Raw genomic sequence first — 26,423 nt, 5'->3', positions numbered from 1 at the left:
AGAACCTAAATTTGTTTCGATATTTTGCAAAACACTACACAAAAATATATTTTCAGACTTTCTGGCACACATTGTTCTCTTTAAAAATTCCAGGCCCCTCTCCCGATTTTCAGATGGTCGGTTCCTTATATTTAACATAGAAACGTCCCTGGACAAGAAGATCAGAACAAGAGAAAAAAACACGAAAAAAAAGAAGAAAAAACCAACATGGCAGCCAGGTACAATTATGAAGCAAAGCGGAGCATGCGCATTGTTAGTCTACAACTGATGATCAGTCACTGTTGTTACGAGCCTCACATGTGATAACATTACACATATGACGATTTCACGTTTCCAAGCGGAAATGACGTAATGGTGACGCCGTCAATGACGTGTCCTAACCTGATTGGTCCTCTTCACTTCCGCCTTGACTGTCAGTACCGTTTTTGGTAGCATACTTATGGAGCTTCTGGAAGGACCGTGACGGTATGTCGGTCTCGTTGTTGAGTCCTGAAAACCTCATTTCATCATCTTCAGAATTGTGGCGCAACAACGGGTTCCTCTGTCGTCTAGGCTTGTCTGTGGGGAGTTAGCCGAAAGGTAAGAATAAGTTCAAGCAGGACGGCTCCAAGTTAAGACGATATGAACATTTCAGGCATGGGGATATATACGTGAATATGGTAATTTGAATATAACAGTTAGTAAAACATAACACCATGCTTGAACCACACCAAGACAGCCAAACTTTGTTTGTCTCTATGTGAGCTTTTACAACGAGTATTATATTACAACAGTTTTACTAGGATATAACCTCTACGGTATTACTGGAACACTTCTAACTAATGATCCCAAATCTAACGTTGGACATACTTTTCGGCATATCTGAGATCTGACCTACACCACCTTATCTGAATGACACAGGGCCAAATTCTCAATTTCAGGAGAGAAATGATTCCAATAATTAAATCTAAGCCATAATCATATCTCACCACCTGTTTCCTGTGATTGGCAAGAGTAGAACCGTAGCACATGCTAATACAACACGAGCCGTTACCATGGATACTACACTAAATGGCACTCTGATGATTACGATCATATTTCATCAAAAGTGTTTCCACTGAATGGCCAGTCTCATCTGCCATCACCCTTGTCTATTTAACCAGCTGCGCATGACGCATCTGCCGGCTCTCAACTGCTGAGATATTGTCATTCCTGCTATGAACATTATTCACTCACTCACTCCGATACCACAATGCTGAACTCGAACTCTCAAGACAACCCTCATACTGTCGAATTTAAGGACTGACTGACTGAGTTTGATTTTACGCCGCTTTTAGCAATATTCCAGCAACATCACGGTGGGGGACACCAGAAATGGGCTTCACACAATGTACCCATGTGGGGATTCGAAACCGGGTCTTCGGTGTGACGAGCCAACGCTTTAACCACTAGGCTACCCCACCGCCCCGAATTTAAGGAAATGTGTGTGCGCACGCGTGTGTGTGACGATAAAGAGGATAGAAGAAGATATAAAAACATCAAACCAGTGAATGTAATGATTAGACAATACAAATCTACCCAAACGTTTAACCGAAAATGTTCCGAAGGCCATTTAAATTAATCCCGAGGGCCTATGTAACGTCGATTTATGCAAAAAAGAAGAAGTTGTTATCCATAAAGTCGTACTCAAAGTAACACCCTGGCAATGAACTTATGATTTAGACATGCATTTTAAAAATGAACTTATTTACCCCGAGGAGATCGTAACTCTTGCATATACCTTGCATACACAAGAAACCCAAAAGGGCCCCAAACGTACCGGAACATCAACAACTCTTGCATACAACTGACTCACACAAGAAACCCAAATGGACCCAAAGCGATCTGGAACATCAACAACTCTTGCATACATCTTGCACAAAGAAGAAACCCAAAAGGGTCCAAAGCGAGCTGGAACATCAACAACTCTTGCATACATCTTGCACAAAGAAGAAACCCAAAAGGGTCCAACACGAGCTGGAACATCAACAACTCTTGCATACATCTTGCACACAGTAAAAACAGAATCCCAAAACGTGCTGGAACATCAACAACTCTTGCATACATCTTGCACAAAGAAGAAACCCAAAAGGCCCCCAAAACAAGCTGGAACATCAACAACTCTTGCATACATCTTGCACAAAGAAGAAACCCAAAAGGGCCCCAAAACGTGCTGGAACATCAACAACTCTTGCATACATCTTGCACACAGTAAAAAAACAGAATCCCAAAAGCCCCCAAAACGTGCCGGAACATTAACAACTCCATCATCAACATCAACGCAGTCCTCACCTTCTTCTACTGGCCCCTGTTCATCCTTCTCTGTATCAGTCATCCACTGCAGCACCTTGAAGGACTTGGACTGTTTGTTCGGGTTGGAACCCACGTTGAACCTGACTGGAGTCTCCTCATACTGCACTGGCTCAGGCTGCTTGCGGCCCTCGTTCTCCTGGAGGAACCGGTACGTTGGGGAGTCGCTGAACTCCTTCTTTGGCTTGTTGGGGAGTCTGGAGGAACAATCAACAAATGTGGGAATAACAGTTGATGCCGTTGTCGCATATGAAGTTTGGCCATCTCTTCTGAAAGGTTAGTTGCTTGGTTGTTTAACGCCGCACTCGGCAATATTCCAACTATTTGGCGGCGGTCTGTAAATAATCGAGTCTGGACCAGACAATCCAGAGATCAACAGCATGAACATCGATCTACGCAATAGGGAAACGATGACGTGTCAACCAAGTCAACGAGCCTAACCACCCGATCGCGTTAGTCGCCTTTAGGCAGAAGTTGCTGAGGAACAAGGACCAAATGCTTGATAAAGGTATAAGAACCTAGCACCTATACTTTGTAAGAATATAGAAGTTGAAATGCATATGTCTTCTTGGATGCTACAGCTTACGACAAAAAGATGTCCATCTACATTCAAGTACTCAAAAAACCCATTTGTAACGTTTAACGTTTTGACTACCCGAAATGCAATTACAAGGATGAATAGTTTAGCGCGAACAATATCTTTTTTCGACACAGACAGTCTTATCTAAAGTTTTATCATGATAGCCTAGACTGTGGTTTAGGGTATAGATGGCACGAGTTGCGACCATTATGGTTCATCATGGCCATCACGGTACCATGAAACATAATCATCTCAAACATTGTAACTCCTGTCGGTCTGTCCTTCCGACAGGTAGGAGGTACATATAAGGGGAATGTTATTCTGACATGGAAACCCCAAGGTACTTATGCCTAAGACACCCTCCTTGTTAAATAAACAATTTAAGGGGCATCATTGGACCTGGTCAGACAGATAATCCACGGACCTTTGTTTCCATGAAAAGTCTGACAATCCTTTTAACATTTAGACTAGTTTTGAGGAAACAAGTTTCACATTTCATCAGCAAACCTTCACGAAATAGAGGTACAATGTTACGTTGAATCCCATGCCACTAGAAATGCGCCCCAACTGATCACTGGCCAACAGACATCTGGTATACGTCAGGGTAATAGTGGCCTGTACACAAATCTTCCCTGTGATCGTTATGTAAGTACATATACATTTCATGTTCCTATCTTGACATTTACCTGAAGCTCAAAAATGTTTATACACCTGCACATGAATTGCGGCAGCTAAAAACGATCATAAAACAATAAACCAGATTATCACACTTCATATTATGCCTATGATCCTAAACCACGTAAAAACGTCCCTAAAGTCTATGTTTTATTTTTATAAATAGGTGACTACATTGAGCAAGAGGTCGACGACGTGATTGATTGCGATTTATCGTACCCCAACGGCGTTGCTCATAACATCAACCACTTGTTTGTCTGGGCCAGACTTGCACATTAGTGAGTGAGTGACTTTAGTTTTACGCCGCTTTTAGCAATATTCCAGCAATTTCACAGTGGGGGACACCAGAAATGAGCTTCACACATTGTACCCATGTGGGGAAACGAACCTGGGTCTTCGGCGAGACGAGCGAACGCTTTAACCACTAGGCTACATTGCCCCTACTCGCACATTAATAGGTCGTTGGATGAAGATGGACTGTAACGTTTCCTCGTAAACCTACAGATGCTGTCCCATAGTAAAGATACTCTAGTTCATACATGCTGCTCTCGGGGAAAAGCACACGGTGTTTTCTATGCTGTTTTCTAGTAAATGTACATTGGGTCGTATCCGACGATCTGTTTCCACAGGTACTCTACATACTCAAGCAAATGTCAGACCAGGTTCAGCAGCGAGATTGATATCAGACGCCATCCTACACCATCGCTCTTCTGGCACATCTCCAACATGCCTACGCAGTCACACGTTTAGCCTTACTCAAAGTCGTCCCAAACTGACGAATACCATTTTATCCCTCTAATTCCTTCATCACGAGTTATCTTTGGAATAAAGAAAAACGCACATCTACACTCAAGATTCACCGGTCAGGTTAGTATAAATAAAATGAGGTCGGTGTTTTATGGAGTTGGTTCCTAATGTTAATTGTGAAAGTCTAAGTACGTTTCACTAAAAGATTGAGTATTTTCCATATTCCATCATTTCAAAGGAATGTAGTTTTATTTCCATCCCACGTTTTTGGCAAGCATCTGTTTCTCCCAGAGATAGCACCCCCCTTCTTCCCCCTACGTCTCTGCCCCCACGTCCTAGATTGATACTAGGACGTACAGATAAGCAGGGGTGGTTCCACTGACCAAATTCCTCCATGTCAGCACGATCGTTTAGATGTGCATAAACTTGACTACTTTATGACTTCAAGGCAACCAAAAATACATGAAAATGTTGCTCTGATCGATAACCAAGTTCTCTTTAGATGGAAGGAGGGGAGGGTTAGACTCGACACCCATAGCTACAGGCGATGAGTTCAGCAGCCCTATCCATATCTCAGATAACAGTAACGTGTTCCTGTAGGTTCAGGACCGCACGGAGCACCTCCACATAACTCTGGTTTTACGTCGTTTTAGCAACATTTAAGCAACATATCTCCTGAACAAATGCATTGAAAACTGTGACTCCACCGCCCTTCAGATTTCGACATTATATACTAAATACAAACAATCAATATTTTCATGACGTTCATTCTACAAGGTTATAATACAAATTCTTCATAATTGTCCTGGTTCAAGAAAATATATACAACTAAAAAATTATTTAAATAAAACAAAGCAATAACAAAAAAGAACCCCCAAAAAGAAGAAAAAAACAAAACAACCCAAACTCACAAAATTAACAGTTGATAACGACGTTGTGTTGTTGAGGGATTTTATGAGTGCTTTAATGGAACGGATTCTCACTTAATTTATACATGCTTATACCTTCAGAGTCATGACCACCTCTTGCGATCAGTATAGGTTGTAGGAGGGCAGTTCTAACCCGGAATCCCAGCGGCAACATTTTTATAGTGTCTTCATGACAATGACAATATACAAACATAAAAGACGACTTTATTCGTGATCAAACTCCACTGGTCTAACCAGTAATACATTTCACATGGAACGAATTTATATAAGACACATATGAGGGGCTGAGAGAGAGTGACCCTACAGCCAAACCATCTTTCCACATCCTTATCTGAATGTCTACTTACCCGCCAACTCCTGTGATGACCCCACCAGACTGCCCCTTGAACGACTCCGCCACGTTGTCGTTGGAGTACATGTGCAAAGGGGAGTTGTATTGGGCGTGAGAAAACACTGCCGTTCCGGGGCCTGAAGGGGCCGCCATTTGGGGATTCTGACCTTGACCTTGACTGCTCTCCACTGGCTTCTTCTTTTTGGGAGCAACTGGGGGAGCTCTGCGTCTACAGGAAAAACATGGAGGTCAGTTGGTCCCCATCATATTTGTGTAAACATTCTGTAAACCAACTGGTTGCAGAATTAAAACAAATCGCTCCAAGTCATAGCACTCTATCCGCGACTGGTAAACTCCTTGAGGTACAAACTACATGTACCTTGTACCGTCGTCATTTAGGTACTGTTATCTTTCAATAAATACAAGACCTTGCGCTTGGAGGGAGTAAGAGGGAAGTTTCTAAGCATGTATCTCACAAATTCATCTTCTGGACAACTCGTAGCTATATTTATGGCTCAAACAATACCGAAGCGACGATAAATTTTGACTCACGCTGGACAAATAGGCCTTTCAGGGCAGATCAAACACAAACATCCACAATACAATAATAAAATACCCATAAGATATTTGGCCTACGTTCTGTCCATCATCCAAAACCTAGAGCTTATGTTCCGTGATGAATGGTCACATGGTAGTCAGGATAGTGAGATCAATGCCTACTGGAAACAGGATTGACCTTAGATGTTTGGAGCTTTATCTTAGTCATAGAAATCATCCTCAATGATTCATGTGCACCAAATATTTCCAGCGTCAAATCACCGAATAAATATACATACATTAAACGAAAAATAAATCAAACGCACCTGTTGTTTAAAGAGGACGTTGCTGGGTGGATATACCTCAAACAAATTACGCTGACGGACAAGATGAATTACAGAATCAATCCAAGTCGCCATTTACTCGGCGATTAGCAGTATTTTAGCCTTGCTCCAAGGCTGTACTGAATGCTGTGAGCACGGATGCATAGTAATTCTACTCTTTAAAGAGGCAAGACAAGATAAGCGGACAGTTCAGTCTTTAAGTCTGTTTGAGGGACACTGAGGGAAATTATCATTCAAACTATTAACTATTACCTTAGAGACCTGTGGACGTTTACAGTCCTTTGGATTCACGTCCATGAAACACAATTATGTGTTTAATCGCGGGTATTTGTCCAGCATTAAAGAAAATACGTCGATATTGAACAATAAGTAATTATAGCGATTAGATGGGCCCTTTCTACTCGTCAAACAATGTTAAGATTTGTTTGAACGAATCTGTTTTGATGAAGAGTGTAGACAGTATTTCAGTTACATCACATCGTGTCAGCTTGACGTGGGATTTAAACCCGAAGTAATGCAATTTTAGAGTGAGTGAGTGAGTGATTAAGACTTTTAGCAATATTCCAGCAATATCGTGGCGGCGGGAGCTAAAAACGATTATAAAACAATAAACCAGATTATCACAATTCATATGCTGCCCATGACCCTAGACCAAGTAAAAACGTCCCAAGTAATCTATGTTTTTATAAATAGGTGACTACATTGAGCAAGAAGTCGGCGCTGGGCGCTGCTCGTGATATCAACCACTTGTTTATCTGGACCAGACTCGCACATTAGTGAGTGAGTTTACTTTTACGCCGCTTTTCGCAATATTCCAGCAATATCGCGGCGGGGGACACCAGAAATGGGCTTCACACATTGTATCCATGTGGGGAATCGAACCTGGGTTTTGGGCGTGACGAGCCAACGCATTAACCACTATAATCTACCCCACCGTCCCAATAGTTAGGCGTTTACAACTTAGATGAAATCCAAGAGCACTAATATGGTGCTGACCAACTACGAAACATAATTCGGGCGAATACTGGACTCGAACCAACGATCATAGGTTTCTAGGATGCCCAAGGGACGCAACTCTGTTTAGGGACTGAAAAACCTTCTTCCCGACTCTGCCACGAACTACTTGTTTAATGCTATATATAAATATATTGTAAATAGAAGCAATATAATCCTCATATAAACCAACTTAGTAACCCGATGAAAACATTTAATCGGATATGTTAACATTGGACACGGGGCCACTTTTCAAAATTGTTTTGGGCGCGGTTAAATTATAACTAACTTTAACATAAGTGCAGTAATTTTTAGAAATAAAGCATATCAAATAAGGCTTGTCCACATTCCAGCTGTTGTAAGCGCGTTATCTAAACCTCATTTAATGGCTCCTCGCTCTGCAACAAAGGAAGCACTTGACAGGTGCCTGCCTCGCCTTTCATTCAAACAAACGGCATACAGCAGTTATTATGTCACACTGAACATTTTGTCTTTGAACCATCATATTTCAAGAGGAGTGTTTCATAAACGACTGTCTGATACGTGTCAAGACCACCAGTCCCTTAGACATTTCACATAATGTCTGTGATTTCCCCTTGACACAAATTGGAAAACTGTTACAATACCGGAAACGAGTGCTTTAAGCAACAATTTCTGTTATAAGCCACAGGGAGCATGTTGTCCATATGTCTGCTCTGGTTTTGAATGAGGTAAACATAAATCGTAGCAAAGCGGGTATGTTGTTTTACGCCGCAACCAGCATTGTACTTCTGCTGTGAGTGAGTGAGTGGGGTTAGTTTGACGCCGCTTTTAGCAATATTCCAGCAATATCCCGGCTGGGGACACCAGAAATGGGCTTCACACTTTGTACCCATGTGGGGAATCGAACCTGGTTCTTCGACGTGACGAGCGAACGCTTTAACCACTAGGCTACCCCTACGCCCTATTTCTGCTAACCAGCATGTAAGTCTATGGCGTTAGTTTTAGCGTCTTGCTTTTATAATATGCTCAGAACGAAGCTTTGGTAGAAAATGGACCCAGGGTATTTATCAAAATTGAAACGGGAAAAACATTAAATACACTAGATAACCGAGGATGGTAAAGTGTGTGAGTGAGTATGGTTTTACGCCGCTTTTAGCAATATTCCAGCAATATGACGGCAGGGGACGCCAGAAATGGGCTTCACACATTGTACCCATGTGGGGAATCGAACTCGGGTCTTCGGCGTGACGAGCGAACGCTTTAACCACTAGGATACCCCACAGCCCCGAGTATGGTAAAGATATATATCCTGATTAAAAAACATTTCTATCCATGATACTGCAGTCTGTACATAGTGTTCATCTTAATAACTCACTGAGTCTTTAGCTTGAGTTCGTCCAAATCTATTCCATACGAGAATGGTTTAGCCTGTCCAGGTTTGGACATAGCATTCAACACGCCATCAGGGATTTTCTGGCCTCCACCAGACTGACTGTTCCTGTCATCGTTATTCTGAAAGAAATACGCCATGACTGGGTAACTTAGAAACCAATACATCCATCGTTACTCATTGTCATAACACTCTTCTTAAACATGGGATGTTTCTTTTGAGATTTAAAGGACTATGAACCAGCATGCCTTTTATTTGAAAATGAAAAGAGACGTTACTTTATTGTTAAAGTACAATTAAACAAAATCGGTATGAAGGTACTATTTACGGACATGCGAAATCATTCTAACGAGCAGGTCTACATGTCAAGACTTAGGCAAATACTACAGCATGGGTGGCAAGTAAGAGGGCGGCTTGATGTGAAAGGCAGGGGTAAACATCAGATAGTATTAGGACTATTCAAGACTGAGGACATTCATGCAGGAACAATAATTCAGGTGTTGTGCAAATAGTGAAAATATGTGCAAATACGTTGAGAATGAGGCGTTGGGAGTTTCACGTCACCTGTCAGAATCACACGTTTACTGTCCATGTCTTTTGTTGAGCAGACGACATTTGGCGGCCATTTTGAAATACCACATTTCATGACATCTTTTCATTAAAGTACAAACGACAAAGATCGGGATCAGTGGGGCAGCTATATTATTACTTTATGGATTGACTCTCAATCTATTTAATATCAATTTCGCGGTGTGTGGATTTCAAAATAAATATCCAAAGCCTCTTGCAATATAATGGCTCTGAAAGAGAAGTACTGGGTGTGGCGATATGGAGTATAGGAAACCCGGCATTATCAACTCGCCTTTAAGTCCTAACATCTGAATAGCATTATTTCTCCTTAATATCATGTTCTAATAATAAATAAACACATGGATAGAGCTCTGTTTCCACTGATCGCAACACGCTCAAATATAGCCGTGCTCAATAGCTGGTCTTTACACAATGTGCGGTATTTCGGCAAGATTGCTTCAGATATCTCGGTGTCTATTACTCATAAGGCCAAAACATATTGACATATCCCACCGGGACGTTTTTAAAGAAACTATCACTGCATCGTCTTTGTGTTTCCAAACACCAACAGCGACGCAAGACCCGCGGTGATTCAATGACTTCGTTGGGGGTAATAACATCTATATAATGTTGACAGAGGCAACAAAACAAACAAATAATTCTCGGATGTGTCACACACAGACATGCGCGAAAGGCTAACACAACCATAGTTTGGCGATACTTGTACACCAGGGACATTTCGCTCCTGGCGTTTCTTGAGTGCAGAGAAATATAAATGTGAGCGAGTGAGTGAGTTGGGTTTTACGCCGCTTTTAGCAATATTCCAGCCATATCAGAAATGGGCTTCACACATTGTACCCATGTCGGGAATCAAACCCGGGTCTTGGGCGTGACGAGCGAACGCTGTAACCACTAGGCTACCCCACCACCCCGAGTAATATGTTGTGACGGGGTATTGGTGGTGCATGTACGTGTGTAGCGAACATCACCCGGAGGTACAAACATATTTATGAATATTCGCATATTCAAGGGTGTATTGCAACCTATCATAATTACACGTGTACATACCGTTTTATCATTTACTATATTAGTCTGCTTTCGTGTCTTCTATTCTTCTGATGAGTATGATAATCTAATTATCATCATTAGTATTATTTCATCATGACTGTCATCATCTCCGATCGTCTTCATCATCATTAATGACTGATTACAACTTCGTTTTTAAACGATACTACCGTTTCGTGGATTGTTAACACAAACTTGACCCAAAGTGAGTGAATGAGTTTAGTTTTACGCCGCTTTTAGCAATACTCCAGCAATATTACGCCGGGGACACCAGAAATAGGCTTCCCACATTGTACCCATGTGGGGAATCGAACCTGGTCTTCGGCGTTACGAGCCAACGTTTTAACCACTGGTCTACCCCACCGACCCCTGAGCCAAAGATGATAAGTGGTAATATTATCATGTGACAAATCAATAAACACGAAAAACGCCGTCCTACAAATAAAAGTGCATTCACAGCTATGTAGGCATGTAGGCTTGTAGGCATGTAGGCATGCGCCAAGTAGGGATACACTGTGCTACTTCAACACTGCATGTCAGCAAGTAACGCAGCTCCGCCTTTGAGCCTTCAACGATGTATTTAGGTATATCCTCTGATGTTCGGGACATCCCTACAACGTCCTACAATAACATGGGCGGTACATACTCGCTCATAATGAACCGGCCTCTCACCAGCAATACGCCATGTTCCAATTATTAACATGCTCACGGCCAACTCACTTTCCACAGCATTTCTCAATGAATGTATACAGGTGTACACGCTCAAATGAGTTCCTTAATTGAAGATACTTTGTGACATTAAAGCCCGTGAGAAGAAAAATATCAGATGCTGGAATGCCATGCCAGAATGCCATGCTATTGATTACATGTCACATAAGCTACGTTTAAGCTGAAACCAGGGGCGTGGTTTTTCTGAATCAGTTTATTTATACGTTTATGGCAGATTACAAAACGTTTAAAGTTCTCTAAATTTAAGAAAGTTTAGAAAAGTTACGAAAGATTCGTTATAAGACATTTATAAATAATAAGTAGGAATCTCACTAACAAAATATGTGTTTTGGAGATGTGAAAAATATCAGCATTAACATAAACCCAAAAATCCATCATGTACATACATACGTAACATACATGTTCAAAACAGACCTTTAAATAAAATAATAATAAACATGAAATAAAAAAGCTATAAAAATATCGGATTAGCTATCATGTAAAAATCCAAATCCCTTACCGTTGAAACAGAAGCTGAATATGTGTATGCACGGAAGATAACGACACAATGAATAAGCACTGTCCAGAAAGTTGTGTGAGCTTCCCAGAGCTCAAGGGTCGAGTTTAGAAAGTCGCTGACAAACGTCTTAATAATGCGTGTGAAGAAAACCCTTGTGAGGTACGTACACAAGAGCTGTGTTACACGGGTCGTGTTGTATCCTGCCACGCCAGCCAGTGGCTAGACCGCGGGGAGGGCAGTTATGGGAATTATTTCCATATCAGTAAACATGTAGACCAGGTTAATATGACATGGGCTGAAAAGGATTTCAACGCTATCAATCATGTGTATGTGTTTTGTATACATGTTTTATCATCAAAGACTGGACAGCTGTGTAATAAAACGATAATTTCTTTAATCCTTGGATCAGCTACCGGTGATGACTCATGCACGTATACCATGACAGGAGCTCGTATATATTTCCTTTTAAAGGACTATCGTTTTATCAAGGTTTCCGAAAGTAAAACGCCCGTCTCGTAGTTCATCGTGAGTAATACTGTCAAAACAGGAACTTGGCTATTTAACACCGATCTCCTGCAGTGAGAGGCAGTATGGAGACAGCAATCTACATCAGTGAAATAACACTGTTGTGGAGTCTCGCGAGATTTAAATCTTGTATGACGTCACTACATGGCAAAACGTCCTCAGGGTAGTTAGCGTTCACAATTAGTTGGTTAATTATAATTATTCAAACCGTGAACTTAAATGGATTGTAAAATGCAATGATCGGAGGGAGAATTGGGAGGGTTTGAATTAAACTTGTTTCAACTTATCACACCGTGTCTATTAATTTGTCTGAAGGTCCAAAGTGATAGCAATCGTGTACATTTAATGCTATGATGGAACCAACGAACACGATCATGTTGAGAACAAATAACTGAGTATTAATGTGGTGAAGTTGGATTGGAAGCCATGAGCATCTGATTTTGAGAAGGAGCATGGTAAGAATCTTGGTGTTTACGATATTCGTCATCAATATTACCTTCAGAAAGCTTTTTCATTTTTGAAGTCATGAAAAGATGCCAAAAGACATTGTCCGTATGGTATTTGAACAATGACCGAAAGGGAACGTGGGATATTTTACTATTATTTTTTGGGGACATGACAATGAGGGAATATCAACTATCTAGGGAAACATCACCCCTTACCGTACCATCCTAGCTTATTCCACTGAAGATCTGAATCCAGTGTTTAACGGAATACAGTACATGGACGCTGGGCGTCGGCCACTGAAGGGAATGATATGTGTTTCTTTCTGTTATGGTTGGAAAGGGCAGAGCGCTTCCTCAAAAGCGCGAGCCTGGCATGCGATCAGCGACTCGTGCCGAATGACGACATGGGAGCCTGTGATTCATTCAAGCCAGCTGCCGGGCTAGTTGGTTCCATCCCGTATCATACACGTAATAACATCGCATACGATGTTCATCTTATAATGGGTGGTTTGTGTATGGAAGGCGAACGACAGTCTCAATGGAAGCCATGGAAACTGGTGCACCGGAAGTTTGATTATCGTCACTTCCGGTTGAGGCCAATGGTTGATTTCATTAGAGTTTGTTTGATTTTTAGGGTGAATCGGGTTCAAATGAATGTTTCTGAATGGCTCCCTGATTCTGTGGATTGAGGCCTGGCTGAAAGGTTGAGGTCACCTTTCACATATGTATGGGATCGTTCCACTATTGACGGGGTCTGATGGCCGGCTGACGTATGGATCATACCACTATTGAAGGAGGGGTGTGATAATGGGATGTGAGTGAATCTATCCGAAAACACTACAGGTGAGTATGTTATTATGTCAGTATCTTCTTGCCACGTATCTGGTATAGATCTTGAATGAGTTTGTGAGGACGTAAAAGTAAAGGTCTCTCTCAATCTGTCATAAGAACAATGGGTCATACCTTCTGTTTTCAATGATCACAAGAAACAAAGTTTCAACCTAACTCGCGAAAACAAATAATATCTCCATTGTCTCACTATTGGCCCATAGCTAGTGATTAATTAGGTGGACCTATCTAAATTAATACAAATTCAGGCATAAGCGGGAACATATTCAGTCATATCTACAAGCAGTCTATATCAATCTGGCAGTATATTTAGAATATCAATGGGACTACACAGACGAGGTAATATAAGGTGCCATGCCTATATATCTAGCACAGCGTCTACTTACAACCATACGATGCCATCACAGGTTGGTACAGGCACTGGAGTCTATAAGACACGAGCAAGCAAAGAGACGGAAAGTCTTACCTGTGAACTGTAGTCAGATGCCTTTGATGGCCAGTCGGAAGTAGGTAGCGGTGGTGGGGGTGGTGGTGGTGGCGGCGGTGGAGGTGGGGGAGGCGGAGGGGAGCCACAGGTGGAGGTGGGGGAGCCTCTGACACAGGGGAAGACATTGACAGACCAGACAAATCGGCACTTACAGAAGCAAAGGGGTCTGATTGTGTTCTAGCAGGGCTAACAGGATTAAACACATTAGAGCCATCGAACGACGATACCGGCGGACTCCTGGGAGTTGAGGCAATTCTGGGAGAGCCGAAACTATCCGCTGGTTCCTGTCTGGACGCTGACGGAGAGTAGGTGGAGCTGCCGTAGCTCATGTCCTGGCGGGACTGTGGGGGAGAGTAGGAAGTTCCATACCCCATGGATGGTTCTTGTGACTGAGAAGGGGAGAAAGTCGTGTTAAAGCCAGAAACAAATTGTGGAGGCTCCGACCTCGTATAGGGCGAGGTCGGCTGAGACTCCCTGGCCGGGCGACTGCGGTAGCTTGACTCAAACTGAGGCGTGTCATCAGTCTGGCCATAGCTTGTCACTGGCTGGAACTCCCTGCTGGGCCTGTAGGCCGACTCAAAGGATGGCTGATCATTTGATTGTGAGTAGGGAGAGAAGGGTTGAGCTTCTCGACTCTGGCTTCTGCTGTAGGCTCTCTGGGGTTGAGCCTGCCGATACGAAGGTTCCTCAGCACCGTAGCTCTGACTCTGAAACGACGCCGGTAACGTATTGTAGTGCTGGTTGTAAGACGGCTCGGAACTGCCGTAGGACGTATTTCCATAGGAATTGGTTTCATACACAGTCGAAGGAGCAACAGACCTCGCATAGCTTGGAGCACTGGTCTGAGCAGACGACGGACTAAACGGCTGTCCGGAATAGTATGTATCCGAATACTGTGCAGGCGAGTCTCTGGAGGTATACTCATACGAACTGGGACTATATGGTCTCGGCGCAGAGTTCTGTCTCCCATACACTGATTGCACATTAGAAGACTGACTGGACAACACCCCCCTCGATGTCTGTCCTACGTCCCTCGGGAGGGACATTGAACTGCCCACTTCATAGGCAGGTTTATACTGAGCTTGGTATGTGTCCTGACTACTCTGTGACTCGTAGGGGGCGCTCCTATAGCCTGCAGTGTAATCCGGGTAGGCGCTGGAGCTAGAGTAGGTCTGACCTTGTACATCCTGGTCATAGTAACTCCTTGTAGGTTCACTTGGGTAGGATGGTGATCGGCCCTGTTGAGCAGAGATTCTGTTGCCATAGGGATCTGACGTGTTGAGATTTGATTGGCTGTAGGTGTTTGTCTTTGGTGTGTAGTCGTAGAGCTGAGCATTGGCCTGACTTCCGTGGTAGGCGTAGTTGGAGTCTGGGGGAGCAGCTGAAGCCTCACTAACTCTGCAACAAAAACAAGAAAGTTAAAAACCATCTCGTCTTCTAAAAGGGACCCTTCAAGCGATATTCAGCGACTGGGGGACATACAGTATCACGTTATCGAAACGCAAGACAATTGGATTCCCATAATGGCATATGTAACAGTTTGAACTAGACGTAGAAAAGGATACAGAATCGATGTGAGAAAAGCAGCGGTTGCAATGAACGCTCGAAGGCAACCTTTAGGTCACACTAATCAGCTGATCTTACACTGGCCATAAAAACTCAAATTTACAGTGACAACCTATTGGTTCATTCGTCAGTTACTCGTGTCTCCGACCCGTGAAGATCCGGGTTAGAATTGATCTTCAATAAACCATGCTACTCGTTTCACACGACTAACGGGATCGGGTGGTCATGCTCGCTGACTTGGTTGACATATGTATCACAGTTGCGTAGATGTATCCCCGATGCTCATGCTGTTGATCACTGGATTGTCTGGTCCAGACTCGATTATTTACAGACCGCCGCCATATAGCTGGAATATTGCTGAGTGCGACGTAAAACTAATCTCACTCATTCGCTCGTGTCTCCTCAAACCTAAGAAACATCTCAATGTCTCAAACGAGGTTCACCATTTTACACATTAACAGATTTTACGCGTACGGTGCGGATTTTAAATGATATGACAGATTATACGCAACAAATATCACATAGATGCACTCAATCACTTCATAGATCAATGAAACTGATAGATATGCTTTACAATGTATGTCAACATATAGGTGTACTAAATATCACCTGTATCATTAACATAGATCTACTTAATGGCGTCAGTCTGATGATATTGATGGATGTACAAATGTTCATATAAATGTTCATATATAAAACAGATAGATGCGCCCCGCGGCGCCTGTTGTATTGATATAAATGGACATTATAGATCTACACGAGAAGTGTTTAATATAAACGAAGTAGCCGATGTTGTTTACGAGTGAGAACAATGACTAACGACACAGTGTCCGGAGAGTTTTCTTCTGGTATACGGTATATTCTCGTACATTTTGTTTACACACATGCGTTCTACTTGTGGAGGTTCGCCACACTTTAACAGGACAATAACCTACTTTACACTGTATTTCACGGGTCGTTTTGTCAGGTACATGTGCAGGAGATTGTATCTGAATAATCGCTGTAGGGGAAACATTACATAGAGGCCGGGTGTTGTGCAGAGAAATAGCCAAATAGGTCATTCTAGGGCGTGATCGAAAGTTCGTTTTTGATATAAACTGTGACATTTAATATTTTACATCAGTCCATGAATGAGCAAGATTCTATCGCAAAGTGCTGACATGGTACTTTTCGACCAAGGAAATGTTAGGTGTAATTATTGTGCCTTAGCCTCATGGAGGGGTATGGTTCATATAAGAACATCTCAAACATACTTTAATTAGTTGTATATATACTTACATTTCCAAATGTGTTTATGTTTGTTCCTCGACAGTTTAGAATTTATTGAGTTATTGAACATTCACGATGCGATTTTATCCCGCATCATGCATATGATAAAAACGAAAATATACCTGAAACTTTCTGAATGCCAAAGAGTTGATACGCGAGAATTGTCGGATACTATTTGATAGCAATCCAATTAAACACATCGTAATAACGTTAATACACATTGAATCACAGATGGGTAGGATTGGGCTCAATGTTCATACCCGCAGATGTGTTATTCAGCATCGAGTGCAAGTGCAGGGAAAAACATACCAGTTTGTACAGAAACTTAAACACACAACCTATAACCCACTTAAGAACATACCAGTTTGTACAGAAACTTAAACACACAGCCTATAACCCACTTAAGAACATCCCAGTTTGTACAGAAACTTAAACACACAGCCTATAACCCACTTAAGAACATCCCAGTTTTGTACAGAAACTTAAACACACAACCTATAACCCACTTAAGAACATCACTTACAGAACATACAACAGGTCAGAAACTTAAACACACAACCTATAAACCCCTTCAGTTTGTACAGAAACTTAAACACACAACCTATACCCACAGGTCCAGTTTGTACAGAAACTTCTTCTTGGGTATAATCATAAGATTGAGCAACCTGATGAGACCTTTCTTTATTCATAACCCACTTAAGAACATCGTTTTGTGAAACTTAAACACACAACCCCTTAAGGATTGTAATCCCGACAGGTCCCCACGTACAATATTCCTGGGACAACAATATCCCTGGGACAACAATATCCCTGCACGGCGCTCGCAGCCAACCTGCATCTAATTTTGGGGTGACGCCAACCAAATGACTGAATGGCTGACATATGGTTCTAGTTGAAGAAAGGTCCTCAAAAAGGCATCTAGGGACGAAATATGTTCGTGGATTTATTTTCTTTGGAATATTTTTGATATAGAGTTATTAAACTCTAACCCGCGTTTGTTGATGTGGGTGCGTTTTTGTTCCATGTTGCTTGTATTATGGAATATACTATCAAGGTTTAAACAAATATGTAAAGAGTGAATACAACATGTAACTTTTGATGATATTTGTTGTGACCTGAAAATTAACATACCTGGTTAACAGCAAAATTTTATTTTAAATTGTTTTTTGAATATGAAAAAATTTACACTTTTTTTGGCATATAAATTAAAAATACTCATTTCAGCCTTTTAAAACAAACAACCGCCGCATTGTATCCATATGGGGAATAGAACCTTGGTCTGTGACGAACGTTACGATTCAACCACTAGGCTACTCCACGGTCCCCAAACTAACACACGGCCACTTCAACTCGGGTTCTGTATATATTACCGGGTTAGATTTGATCTTCACCAACCCACGTTTGTCGTAAGAGGCGACTTACGTGATCGGGTGGTCAGGCTCGCTGACTTGGTTGACACATGGCATCGTATCTCAACTGATTAGATCGTATCGATGCTCATGATGTTGATCACTAGACTGTCTGGTCCAGACTCGATTCTTTACAGACCGCCGCCATATAGCTGGAATAGTGCTGAGTGCGGCGTAAAACAACAAACAAACAAAACAGACAAACAAACGGGGTCTGTATACTGCCAGTGAGCAGTTTGACTGCCATGTCAGTGCTCAATACAATACGGGGCGGTAGGTTAGCCCATTGATTAAGGCGTTCGCTCGTCACGCCGAAGACGCGTGTTCGATTCCCCACATGGGCACAACGTGTCAGTCCATTTCTGGTGTCCCCCGAGTGATATTGCTTGAAAATTGCTAAAAGCGGCGTAAAACTAAGCTCCTTACTCACTCACACAATACAATACGTTATGCAAGCTGCATACACATTTAGTCATTCCATTCCCTGTACGAGTCAGAGTGACTCCAGCTAATGATATACGTGTGTGTTACGGACAATGGAGTGTGTGGGGGTAGGTGAGGACGGGATGCGTTGCCGTCTGTTGTCGTAACCTTTCTACGGGCTCCCTGCCAGGATCCAGGATCCTCTACCCTGAGAGCCGGGGCGCAGGGGGCCTACAGGTGTGATGGTATTCCTTCCCCTGCATATGGTTGAATTGTAAAAATACCGGGATACAGACACGAAAAAATAACCATTTTGGCCAAAAATAGATTAGCGCGATCACACGTGTTGAAACTGGACTTTAAAACAAACCGTTACATGGAACTCTCGACGAATTAAGGTCTAAAGGAGTACATTTATTCCTATATTTATCATTTAACGCCATCGTATACATATATTTAACTACAGAAATAACAAACACACGCATCTCTTCCATTTGGTGTGGGGCAGGTGGGTAGCCTAGAGGTTAACGCGTTGGCTCATCACGCCGAAGAACTAGGTTTGATTCCCACATGGTTCACCCATGGGTAATATTGGTGAAACCCATTTCTAATATCCCAAGCCGTAATGAAGCTGGAATATTTCTAAAGGAGCGCAAACCCCATTAACTAGAACTACTTGTATAATCTATGATAACGATGATAACGTGGGATACTGGCCGCACTTGCATCCGAATTACCATGAAGAATGACCATGACCTTGTCATCATCAAGGTCACACGACATCTCACGATCATCTAATATCCCAAGCCGTAATGAAGCTGGAATATTTCTAAAGGAGCGCAAACCCCATTAACTAGAACTACTTGTATAATCTATGATAACGATGATAAACGTGAGATACTGGCCGCACTTGCATCCGAATTACCATGAAGAATGACCATGACCTTGTCATCATCAAGGTCACACGACATCTCACTACTTGTATAATCTATCATAACGATGATAAACGTGAGATACTGGCCGCACCTGCATCCGAATTACCATGAAGAATGACCATGACCTTGTCATCATCAAGGTCACACGACGTCTCACTTTTTGAATATATCCAACTTGCTCAGTCACAAACAAAACACGTTCCATCATTCAAATACCTGTCTGCACTCACATAGAAACTCAGGCCATGAAACGAGGGACTTTTTCAGACAGATTGATAATTTTGGTTCTGTCCAGGTAAAAATCAGGGTTTACAAACACCTAGATACTCCGGGTATACATGGAGGAATTTCCATTCGTGACCAACTCATGTTATTCTTCTTGCAGTTTACGGAAAGGGGCGAAAGGTTACCAAATACCTTATATAACCTATGCGGCAAGTGATTCTATTGTTATGCCATCGCCTGTATCTCCAGGGCTCGTGTTTAGGTAAACCTACACTATGTTTAACGTGAGCCGTGGTGATATATAGGACGCTGTTATGTATAATGAGATGTAAACAGGGGAAAACAAAGCCCGGTACACGATGTATCTGGCGTGATGCGGAATGGCGCACTTACTTCTTGATAGTGAGCTGCAGCAGGTTGCCTGCTCCTCGGATCAACTCCTGGCCTTCGTTGTGGGAGAGGTTCATGGCGTTGACGTTAGCAATTTTCATAATGACGTCACCACACCCTAGACTGCTGGCAGCAACGCTCCCGGGGGTTACCTGCAACACAACACAGACATTACCATGACATTACATACAGTACCATGACATTACATACAGTACCATGACATTACATACAGTACTGTGACATTACATACATTACCATGACATTACAGACAGTACCATGACATTACATGCAGTACCATGACATTACATACAGTACCATGACATTACATACAATACCATGACATTACAGACAGTGCAATCACATTACATACAATACCATCCCATTACATACAATACCATGACATTACATACAGTACCATGACATTACATACAGTACTGTGACATTACATACAGTACCGTGACATTACATACAGTACCATGACATTACATACAGTGCAATCACATTACATACAATACCATGACATTACATACAGTACCATGACATTACATACAGTGCAATCACATTACATACAATACCATGACATTACATACAGTACCGTGAAATTACAGACAGTGCCATCAAATTACATACAATACCATGACATTACAGACAGTACCGTGAAATTACAGACATTGCCATCACATTACATACAATACCATGACATTACATACAGTACCGTGACACTACATACAGTACCATGACATTACATACAGTACCATGACATTACATACAATACCATGACACTACATACAGTACCATGACATTACATACAGTACCATGACATTACATACAGTACCATGACATTACATACAATACCATGACATTACATACAATACCATGACATTACATACAGTAACATGACATTACATCCATTACCATGACAAAACATAATATGCCATGACATTACTATGATGTTACTTTTGACATTACGGACACATCCGTGACATTACATACCATGTCATTACATACAATACTATGACATTACATACAAAGGCATGACATTAAATACAATACCATAGCCGTGTAGACATATCCGTGACATTAGATACAATGCTATGGCATCACTGGCAATGCCTTAACATTACTATGACATTACAGAACATATCATGGCATCAGAGAGGGGCATCCATGACATTAACTGCAATGCCATGACATTAGAGACCTTACCATGACATTATCATGACATTACTGACAATAACATTGCAACAGAGACAACCAACACAGTGGTATTACTGTACAATTACTATACACATTACTATTACAGTTCACACCAGAAATTGGCTTGACACCTTGCACCGAAGTAGGGGATCGAACCGGGGAGTTCGGTATGACGCTTTCAACACTGACCTACCCAACCGCCCCTCACATGTTTAACTCTACGAGTAATTACATAGTAATCACTTATGATGGGCATGTAAACCAGGGCCTAGATTTTCGAAGCTCTCTTAGCGCTAAGATAGTCGTAAGTTAATGTTAATGTATGGCACTTACGACTATCTTAGCGCTAATAGTGTTTCGAAAATCTAGGCCCTGAGCTCAGGCTCTCCGCTGTCGCCATGGCAACACTAACAACGAAATCGAGCAGCATTACTCCACTCAGACAGGGGAGCCACTTTGTTTGGAGGGGAGGCGAAGTGGGAGTTGCAGGGGGAGGGTGTATGAAGGGGTGGATAACCTTGAGGGAGATTTCATCGGGGGATAATGTATGTGTGATGTTTGGCAAGTGAAACGCGATAACATGCCTCTCAACAAATGTTTTCTTTTAAAGTTAAAGTATTTACTTTTGGATGACGATTGTCTTACAATGGTATTTGTCTTGTAACCAGTGTTTACTTACCGATCCTGGCACTCGAACAAGGCGTAAGAGCAATAACACAATAACACAATTAAGATTCCGGACATGGAATGCAATTGTCGGAGATGTCGATAACCTCATTACATGTTCCACGATCTATTTGGGTCTTTCATTTATGAAAAAAGAACACGAATGCTATATATGAATGTAAGATTAAATGAAGTTATGTCAAACAGACATTACTCCATTCGGTCTGTGTATGATTCTTGAAGCCCTTGTAACATAATACAATTTTTTTGGAATACACATGTTGGAATTTAGACTATTCCAGATGCTGCCAATCCAGACTTGGGGGTTGGTGGGTGCACAAGGGTTCGAATCACTGGTTTTCCATTCACCTTCCATTTTATGTAATAAGGGACCGTTCATAATTTATGGCTGGGGGTGGTGGTGATGATTTTATGGAGAAGCATGTACAATGTGAATGACCCCCCCCTAAAATTTATGCACAAATAAGTGACCCCCCTGCATGTCATGTACAAAATCAATGACCCCCCTTCCCTTCCCATAATTTCTAAGCATAATTTTAAACATATTTGTATGTTCAAAATTGCTGACCCCCCTAGTACGTGTGTACAAAATTTCTGATCCCCCATAGCTCCCCAGAACAAAATGGGTGACCCGCCCTTAAAATCATCCTCACCCCCCCTAGCCATAAATTATGAACGGTCCCTAAGTGCGGTAGAATTTTCTAAAATCTTTACTTCTTCACCGATTTCGTTCAAATTTGAAATATATGTTAATGATAACATATAAAAACAAATACATGATTGCAAAAATCTAGATTTTAATTGTGTGGGTGTGTTATCGGGTTTGATTGGGCCGGGATGAACGCTAGTCAAAACTATCATGTCATTGATCAGATATGTTTTAATGTAAATCACTTTTACACGATTACCATTACAGATGGAAGATAAACACAGTTTAAGCATTCAACCTTCAGTGATATGTACATCTTGGCAAGTCACTTCATGTTGATATATTATGTGATTCTCATACTTTGAGACGTTAGATATAGTATGACCAGAAATTATTGAGAATTTTAGGAATATGTTTAATTGGATTTCTAGTATAAACAACCTTGACCATGGGTTGGCAGAAAAGTCGAGGAATTCCATCACCGATCATGAAACCTGAACAAAACGGTTGAACTGGTGCTGACAGCATAGAAATTTTAACTGGGACAATGTGATTTTCTCAGATGAAAGTTCTGTGTGGGTGTTTCCTAATACACTGAAATTCTGGACCAAACAAACTGAAAAATCTTTGTATCAGCGCCCAAAGTACAGTCCGAAATTTAACGTGTGGGGTGGCATATCTGTGTTAGGGGCAACGCCCTTCTGTGTATTTGAAGGGAATATAAACAGTGACCGGTACACAGATATTCTCGAGGGACATTTACTTCCATCTGCTCACGAGTTCTATGGAAATGTTTGGATTTCCAGCAGGACAACGACCCAAAACATCGTTCAAAGCATTCACAGACCTGGTTTCGGACCCAAAATAAGACATTATTAGATTGTCCAAGCTATTGCCCTGGCCTAAATCCAATAGAAAATGTTTGGGGACTGATGAAGGACAGTGTCAATACGAAAAATCTGACAAATATTGCTGAAATGAAAGAAGAGGTGGTCCGATATTGGGACAGCATGGACCACGACTTTCTAACTTCTTTGATCAGTAGTATGCCCCGCCGCATTGAAGCCTGCATTGCTGCCCATGGTGACTTGACAAAATACTAACTGTTCGCTTGCCTTTGAATCTGGAGTTATGTTCTGCTAATATTCACATTTAATACGTGAGTAATGAGTGAAATTTTTTAAAAATTACAATCTTTAAATTCTCAATAATTTCTGGTTGTACTGTACTAAGCGAGTATACCCACTACAGTTTGTTGCTTGATGCTTAATTCACAAACTGTTCAGCAACATGTCGAGTCTTCACATCACACTAGCTTAGCCAGATGGTTAACATGCACGTAGATATTGTATCAGTCATGCTTTAAGCATCCGCTCAGGTGAAATCCCTTTTCTGGTAGCCATGGCAACAAGATGCATTCCCCAGTCAGATGATTCGACGAGAACTCTTCACCAGCGAGTAAACAATCTGGAGAGCTGTAACCCACTTAGTCGCGCAGAAAGTAGTACCATGTCAGAACAAAAGGTCAACCATTCTCCTTATTTCACCGATGGAGAACGGGCACTATTTTTTGGTAGGAGCGTGTTACTTTACTATAGCAGAGTACAGTTGGCGCGGTGCCTCACTTAGCGAATTATGTCACATGACGGTGCCGTTAAATAAACGTTTTACTACGGACTAATTTTAAAGGAGACAATCATACGGTTTCTTGCTGCATCAGTATAAAGGTTTTGTTACACTTTTCACTCAGTTTTGTGACAATATAATTTGATTTCCGAGGCAACAATGTCAGTGGCTGTTTGTATACTCACCATCAAAAGTTTAGACTCACAAGTGTAAATGTAGCCATTTACTTAAGTCAACTCTTCTAAACTAGATTGTGCAAAATTTTCCATACTGTTTAAAGGTACTGTTTACACATGAACTGATGTATTGTAAAACAAATTCGTAACGTTGAAAAGATTATTATCATGGGTTTAAAAACTGGTGAAACTGTGTGAAAATTGGCGAATTTTTAACAAAGTTTTACACCTCAACACAGCTGTTCATATGTACGATATTGCACATGCTTTTTAGCAATTTAATGTATGATCCTCGTGCAATTCATCTGCATAAAGTTTGCAGTTGGTTCCCCAAAGTTAGTGGAGAAATTCATCTTCGATGTAACCACACATATATGCATAACATATAGTGAGTGATTTAAGTGAGTCTAAACTTTAGATGGGTAGTATATAAAGTGTATGCAGTATGTATAGCCACAAAAGTCACGCTATACACGGTCTGTAAATAATAGGGTCTGGAGTCTGGACCAGACAAACCAATGATTATTATTAGCGATGTCCGTGTTGTATGATCAAACATTCAACCAAATCACTGGTCTGACCATCCGATCCATTTAGTCTCCTAGTGCAAGAAGCATGGGTACCCAGGGACCACTTCTAACCAGGAATTCCTACATTGCAGACACCAATGAACCTCCTGTTTAGCAACTTAACAGATTAGATTATATCATTCAAAAAGAAACTGTTGCTATTTTCCACAATAAATAATCCCTATGAATTCTGAAACGCATCTATATCAAAGACGTTCTGGTTGGAGAGTATTTCTCAAAATGGCGCCGTAATCACGGATAATGCACCGGGTATCAAATATAGGAACTATGTTATTTACATCATCTTGTACAAGCAGTCAAAGGAAAGACTTGACCGAGATAAGCTGACCCAATGTCCGGGCAACAGGAATCGTCTGCTCGCGGTGGTAGGTATCCATCACGTGGGTGTACGACAGCGCATGTGCAATGGCGTCTGGCAATACTCATATATACAGATCAAGTTGCTGATGGGAAAGTTCCCCACCTCGTGTGGAGAAAGCACACATAAGTCATGAAGACGACAGTCTGGAGGTATCGCTGGAGTTGAAACCGAGCTATGCCAGTTGGAATTGGTAGAATAACACTTTGTCTCAAATATGAAGAAAAGAAAGTTTATTCGTATTCAAGGCCTCGTGGCCAAAAGTACAAAGGTGTATATACATAATTTCAGTGCGCATGGACATCGAAGTGATTATTTACATGTAATACAAATCAAATTGGTAGATTTCGTTTCAAAAAGATTGCAAGATTTTTTAAGCATTCTAGATTTTGCGAAGACATTAACAAATTAACCTTTTCATGAGTGGGATAGGTATAAAAATAACTTGGTAACAACAGTTTTCTGCTTTCATCATAGTATGGACAGACCAATAAATAGTGAAATTCATCTTTGATGACATTATAATTACATTTTGCACACTTCAGTAATTCAGTATTTACATTTTATCATATCGATATTGCTGTACATTAAGTTTAAGGCTCATGCATCTAAACTTACACAGAATACGTAGTAGGTCTCATTTCGGAGTTAGTTTCAAAATTTACAGCTCCGGTTCAAGAACAGTCAATATGAGTCTGATAGAAACAAATAGTTCCATTAATATTGCAAATGAGCATCAGGGAGATGGGAGATTCACTGATGAAATCTAGACTTGCTTCATTTAAGGCTTTAGTATTGCAGAACTAATGTGGTTAAGGGACTGTGAAACGTAAAAGCCGTAATCGCTGTCCGGAAATAGCTGATGCAGCCTGAGGTGGATTACCGTCACCTTTACAATGTTTTGTAATATCGAGTGT

General features: G+C 41.5%; 1 protein-coding gene across 1 annotated transcript in view; it reads right to left on the bottom strand.

Moving 5' to 3' along the window:
- LOC124289310 (SH3 and multiple ankyrin repeat domains protein 1-like) overlaps nucleotides 1-26,423 on the bottom strand; it is a 57,236-nt gene that overhangs the window by 4,441 nt on the left and 26,372 nt on the right. The window contains 7 exon segments of the mRNA XM_046725918.1: nucleotides 382-558; nucleotides 2,311-2,525; nucleotides 5,607-5,819; nucleotides 8,822-8,958; nucleotides 13,986-14,096; nucleotides 14,099-15,404; nucleotides 20,227-20,375. Of these exon segments, the coding sequence (XP_046581874.1) occupies nucleotides 382-558; nucleotides 2,311-2,525; nucleotides 5,607-5,819; nucleotides 8,822-8,958; nucleotides 13,986-14,096; nucleotides 14,099-15,404; nucleotides 20,227-20,375 (2,308 nt within the window).

The sequence above is a fragment of the Haliotis rubra genome, unplaced genomic scaffold, assembly GCF_003918875.1.
Source record: "Haliotis rubra isolate DU_JTF1 unplaced genomic scaffold, ASM391887v1 Scf44, whole genome shotgun sequence".
Taxonomy (NCBI): Eukaryota; Metazoa; Mollusca; class Gastropoda; order Lepetellida; family Haliotidae; genus Haliotis; species Haliotis rubra.
Note: the sequence above shows the minus strand (reverse complement) of the source record. Positions and strands in the feature narration are given on the sequence as shown.